General features: G+C 47.7%; 1 protein-coding gene across 1 annotated transcript in view; it reads right to left on the bottom strand.

Moving 5' to 3' along the window:
• Positions 1–3870, bottom strand: part of MREG (melanoregulin) — a 55513-nt gene extending 51643 nt beyond the window's left edge. The window contains exon 1 of the mRNA XM_040641013.1: positions 3609–3870. Within this exon, the coding sequence (XP_040496947.1) occupies positions 3609–3703 (95 nt within the window). The 5' untranslated portion in view covers positions 3704–3870. The remainder of the gene's footprint in view (positions 1–3608) is intronic.
• Between the last annotated feature and the right edge of the window lie 2683 nt (positions 3871–6553).

Genomic DNA, 6553 nt, shown 5'->3' with positions numbered 1-6553 from the left:
GAAAGAGAAGTGTGAAAGCAAGCACGGATGACCAACACAGAGGTATGGCTCGCACGCTGAAAAAAGAACATCAGATTTCTTTCTCTGGTGACTTGCAAGACAGCAATTTTCATGCAATCAGGTAGGGGCCAGAAACCAGATTTCAGGGGCGCCCGGGTGGCTCAGTCGGTTGAGCCTCCGACTCTTGATTTTGGCTCAGGTCGTGATTTCGGGGTCATGGGATCAAGCCCTGCACCTGGCTCCCCGCTCAGCGGAGAGTCTGCTCGGGATTCTGTCTCTCTCTCCCTCTGCCCCTCTCCCCCCTCAAAAATAAATAAATATTAAAAAAGAAAAAGGAAGGAAGGAAGGAAGGAAGGAAGGAAGGAAGGAGGAAGGAAGGAAGGAAGGAAGGAAGGAAGGAAGGAAGGAAGGAAGGAAGGAAGGAAGGAAGGGGATCTCGTGGTGTACGGGTGGTAAAAAAGAAATGGGAGTGGGAGGCACAGTTGACAGCTCTTTCAAGACCTTTGTGCCCGACACAAAAGAAAGCAAAGGATGGTAACTGAAGGGCTTGGCAATATCAGGATGAATTTTCAGTCGGGGGAAGCCTCAGCATATTTCTAGAAAAAGGGGAAAGAGAGAAAACTGTCAGAACAGAGAGAAATACAGACACAAACCAGACAAGGAACAGGCATTTCCCTTCAGGTATACAGTACCAGAAAACGCAAAAAGAAAGAGGTCAAAACATAAAAGGCATGATCAGGTTGGCAAAGGAGACGAGACTCAGAGTTGCTTTTCTTGAACTCACAAAAATCCCTGTGCGTGTGGAAAAGGGCCTGCAGGTGACCCTGTACGCACAGGACTCGTCATTCCCCCGACCAACCCCTTCTCTGCACTGCTCACCTGCTGCATGGAACAAAACTTGAAAACCATCTCTTCACCATAAAGGATTTAGTTAGGGGGAAAGCATATTTACGAAATCTTTTTTTATAAATAAAAAAAAACATAAAGAATGAAGTTCTCCATAAAATAAAAATTAAGACCATCTGGCCCCATGATTTCACCACATTGAGATTTCAAACCAGCCACTCTGGGAAACAGTCCGGCAGTTTACCAAAAAAGTTAAATGGAGGATTCCTGTATGACCCAACATCCCACTTCTAGGGCTATACCCAAGGTCATTGAAAACATACGTCCACACAAAAACTTGTACACAGACGTTTACGGCCAAAAAGTGGAAACAACCCAAATGTCCATCCGTTGGTGAAAGGATAAATAACATGTAACAAAGCCAAACAAAAGAAGGGAATTCAACTGTAAAAAGGAGTGAAGTGCTGATACATGCTACAACATGGATAAACTCAAAACACGATTCTGAGTGAAAGCCAGGTGCCAAGGCCACGAGTGTATGATTCCATTTATGCACAATTTCCAGAAGAGGCAAATCTAGGAAGACAGACAACAGGTCAGTGGTTGCAGGGGATGGGGCGGGGCAAGGAAGGGGGAGTGGCGAGTGATGGCTAATGGGTGTGGCGTTTCTTTGGGGAGTGATGGAAATGTTCTACCTTAGATAGTGGCGATGGTTGCACAACTTACTGAATATATGAAAAACCCTGAACTTCCCACTTTAAAAATAAACAAACAAAAAAGATTCCAAACTAGACCTTCAGATGACTTGAGTAAGAAAGAAGATATCCACAGGTATCCATACACACGTCTCACTGCTCTACACTTCCATTAATAAGCTGCTCTTCCCAAATCACGTTGCATTGAAATGATGCCGGGATTGACACTAAACCACAAAAGACCAGTCCACTCATATTCACATGCTCAAAAGAATAACAATGATAATTAACAGTAACTCGACTTTATTAGGTGTTTACTATGGGTCAAACACTCTACCAAACACTTTACATGGATTAGCTCATTTCATTTCTCACTGCAACCCTTTGAGGTACACACTGTTGTCCTCCCCATTTTACAGATGAGGAAATTGAGGCACAAATAAGTTTCATAACGTGTGTGCAGTCACCCAGTTGGGATTTTCACCCCAGGCAATCTGACTCATGACCACTAGGCTATTCTGCCCCCAAATGACTCCGTCTTCTTAAAATCACTTGCAAAATTCACTGACCTACAATGCAAACCAGGGCAGGTCAAGATTTTTAAATAACCCAAACTATTAACTCGAATAGCTATCCAGGATGGAAAACTGGAAAGACCCAAGACCCTGAGAATCAGTACTGTATTTCCCATTACAATGAATATTGACGAGTCGCACATACAAGCAAGCATGAAATTCCAGATTGCCACCCACTTCTTTGAAGACTAAGGGTAATTTACTAGATGTCTCCCTGTCCATATTAACCTAGTAATCTAGGTTTCTTGTTGAAACCATGAGCGAGAGCACACAAAAACATTGTGCATCGTGTGTACAATTGTTTCTATACATAAAACAAACATGACATATATATTTACATACATGTGCCCTCAGTAAACAGTGAGGGGCAGATGGTAAATTCTAAATTTCAAGTCATAGGAGTAAGAGATGAATAAGCTCAAAGTCATCAAAGAGAGCTGCTGGGGTGGGGAGAGGCTTGAGAACTAGCATTTAGCTGGTTGGGGGGGGCAGGAAGGATAAAGGTCACTCCTTGAGGCAAGCTTGGGGGGGGGAATGAGAAGGCTGGATTGTTCCTAGAACAGCAGGGATGCCTGTCTGATTAAATCAAGGAGTACACAGTATTTGATATGCTGGAAAATAAGAGTGGACAGGCAGTAAGGGGTTACGTAAGACCTCAAAAGTCAAGGGAAGTGTTTGGACTTGACAGAGTAAGAAGAGGTAAATCATGCTTTTGGGAAGTTATGAAAGCTTTATCATGTTAACTGCCCGTTTCATAAGAACGCTGGCTTCAATACTTGCTCACTTTCCCCTCACGTCCTGTGCCCAATTTCACTTTAAATCTTGTGTTTCTGTCCTAGCTACCCCCTAGGCATGACCTAGTGGAACCCTCCTTTCATCATGGTGAAGGTACAAAAATAATTGCTTAAAATGACAGCCCAGAACAAAATCGTGTCCCGTGGCCCCTACAACAGAGCCACTAAGCGCACTGCAAATGCGCGTTCCATTTCCTCACACTTCCTAACTTCACCTGTAATGAGCCAACATTCTGAAGGCTGTCCCTTCAGAAAATACGCTTTTTTAATGTGAAAAATATTACCTGGGCTCAGTCACTTAAAATTGTCTTTCTTTGGTAATAACACTGAATGCACGGTATCCAACTTTTTTCCTGGGTGAAACAGAAACTCGCCGTCGCCTGTTTCACTAAAATACGCCTATTAAAGACACAGTCAGTCGCAGCAAATCCCCCAGATGGGACCCCGACGCAAACTCCTCTCCCGCGCTTCCCTCGGCACTTCCCGCGGGCGTCCACCTGGGTCCCCCGCGCCTCCGGAGGTTTGTGCTTGCGGGCAAAAATCCTACCCAAGGGACAGATCTCCAGGAAGGGGCCGAGGGGCTTAGCGGGCGCCCAGCCAGCCCCCTCCCCAGCTCGGACGGGCACCCAGATCCCCGGCACCGCGCTGCCGGCCGCGGCCACGGCAAGCCCGGCTCGCGGCCCGGGGCGCGCACCCACCTGACCAGCGGCTCCTTCTCGGGCGCGGCGGGCTCCTCCAGGCACCTGCACGGGCAGCAGCAGCACACGGTCCTCAGCCAGTCCCGCGGCCCCATGGGGAGCGAGGCGCCCCGCGGCGCCGGCACACTGGGACACGGCCGTGGCGGCGAGCGAGCGCGGCTGGGGCGCGGCCACCCGGCCGGCGTCCAGGTGCAGGGACAGTCGCGGCCCGGGCGTCGTGGGCTGCTCGGTGCGCATCACGCTGCGGCCGGGGACGCGGGCGAGGCCCAGACGCCTGCACGGCCCCGGGGCTGCGCGGCCGCGCGCTTTCCTCCACTTGGGTTTTGTTTGGGGCGCGTGTTTGGTTGGGGCTTCCCCCCCCCTTTCTTTTAATTCCCCGGGTGCCAGTTGGGACGCATGCGTCCCCGAGACGCTCCGCTGCTGCCCTCTCAGGAGGAAGCGGGGACTCCAGGCAGCCGGCACCTCCGACGGGCGACGGGCGAGCGGCCCGCGCTGGGGGGAGGAGGCGGCGAGCCCTCGAGACACGGAGCACGAGGCTGGGCTGAATCTATTCATACGTTTTATTGGCTTCACTCCCCGAGGAAATAAAAGGTCCTCCTTCCCACTCCCGTGCCTTCAAAGCAGAGTTTAGGGCATGTTTTTTTTTTTTTTTTACCAGGTCAGCCCCACACGGAGTAAAAGCTAGCAGAAGAGCACGGATAGACACATTAGAGAAGTGGGTTGTTGTTTGCTTTTTTTTTAAGATTTTTTATTTTTAAATAATCTCCACCCCCAACATGGGGCTCAAACTCGAACCCAGATCAAGAGTCCCACGCTCCACTCACTGAGCCAGCCAGACGCCCCCAGAAGCAGGTTTTTTTAAGTACTGTATTCATGATAATTTGTCCAGTCGTTTCCAAGCTCACCAGCCCTTAAATAACAGAACAGGCAACCTCTATCATTAGTTTCTTGCAATTTTCCAGAACTATTTATGTGCTTCTTTATATATTTAGGTATGCTTGTAGGAACTTGTAAGCATGTGTACTTACATCCCCCTCCTTTTCTTTTTTTACTCAGAGTGGCATACCTCGCACATTTGTGCCCTGGCTTGTTCCACTCAGTAGATCGTGGAGACCATCCCACAGCAATACATGTCTATCTTCCCCTATCATTTTAACAGTTATCTATTACGCAGTCATACCGATTCCCATATGTTATTCAAGCAGACCTCTATCTACTGACATTTCAGTTCATTCTGGCCTTTTGTCATTAAAATAATGCGGCAATGAACATCCTTGAACTGTGTGTTTGGACATGTATATCTGTTGAGTAAATGCTTGGCAGCTAAACGCTGGGTCTTGGTAAGATGCCTTTTTAAATTTTAATGGATCATGCCGGATTGCTCTCCAAGGACGCAGTTCTAATTTGCACTCTGACCGGCAACGTGTGAAAGTATCTATTTCCCTATACCCCCACCAATCAAGTCACCATCTAATTTTTCATCTTTGCCAATCTGATTTATTCAACAAGTACTTAATCAGCATCTGTTATGTGCCAGACTTGTACTAGGCGCTGGGGAAACCGCAGTGAACAAAAGAAACAAAAATCCCTATTCTGTTTGAGCAAACATTCTCGGAGAAGAGTTACACAAACAAAACAAGTGTGTTCTTTAGTGTGTTCGAAGGTAATGCGTGCTGGGGAGAAAAGTAAGCAAGGGAAGGGGACAAGAAGTGCCAGGGAGGTGTGTGGGTGTGTGTGTGTATGTGCATGTGTGCTGGGAAGAGGGATGGTGCCCGCAGTTTTAAATGGGGTGGTCACAGAAAGCCTCCTAATATGGTGACATTTAGGCCAAGTTGGAGGTGTCTGAGTGGAGGGAGTGATACTGTCTATCTAGACGGCAATGGGATCCATTGGTTGCCATCTTGAGAAGAAACTGGGTGCCAAGGGCTGTTCAGGGAGATGCAAATGGAGGCCATTCTAATGGTCCAGGTGACAGACCAGGGAGGTTGCAGTAGAGGTGGTATGGACTCTGGGTGGAATTCGAAGGTAGAGCCAACAAGGGAAGCTAAAGGATTGGAAATAGGGTGTGGAAAAAGAAAGGAGTGACTCTAAGGTTTCAGGTTGACAAGCTGCAAAAGTTGACTTGCCATTGATTGAGATAGAGAAGAATGTGGGGGGGAGCAGGTTTGCAGGGGTGAGGTGGAAGAGCAAGAGCTCATTTTCAGAAGTGTCAATTCTCATGGGCAGTGTATTAATTGTTTAAACGCGTTGCTACACATAAATGTGTCCTGTGCCGGCTACGTTATGAAGCTGGAGGAACTTCTCAAGGCGCGTTCAGTGACAGGCCGGCTACAGGAGGATAGGAAGAGTAAGAGGAGGTCTCCTTGGATTTTGCCTTAGCTGGGGAGACTGGATAAGGACCCGTGATGTAAAGTCAACATTACAGAGTAGCCGCTGTTGCCAGGCAGCACAGGTTATGGTATCAAGCCCAGCCCCGTGTCATTTATCACTTGCAACTATGGCAGGATGGAGGCTGAGTGTTGTTCTTGGACAACAAACTTCCTACTGGCTGGAAAATCCCTTTGGGAGAAGGTGCCAGGTTCTAAAATTGGAATTTGAATGGGAGTCAATCCACTTAGGTTCAAGTAGAAAGTCAGTAGAGAGAGATGCCAAGTATGAACTCAGCCAGCAAGAAGGTGCCGTCTAGGTTCTAGCAGCTACTATTAACTACTGGAGTGGGATTTGTTGAGTGGATCGATTAGAGAAGGCTTTCCACTGGTGAAAACTATAGGTGCTCTGCCCCTTTACTCACTTTGAGCTTAGACAAGTCACTTAATTTTTCTGAACCTCAGTTTTCTAATCTGAGAAGTGGAGATGATGAATCGGGCCCTACCTCACCAGACACAGTTGTGAAATTCAAATGAGATAGTTTGAAAACCGTAAACTTCCTTAGAAATGTCAAAGTT

This window comes from Ursus maritimus, unplaced genomic scaffold (assembly GCF_017311325.1).
Source record: "Ursus maritimus isolate PB19 unplaced genomic scaffold, ASM1731132v1 scaffold_1, whole genome shotgun sequence".
NCBI lineage: Eukaryota > Metazoa > Chordata > Mammalia > Carnivora > Ursidae > Ursus > Ursus maritimus.
This window is presented reverse-complemented; position numbering and strand designations above follow the sequence as displayed.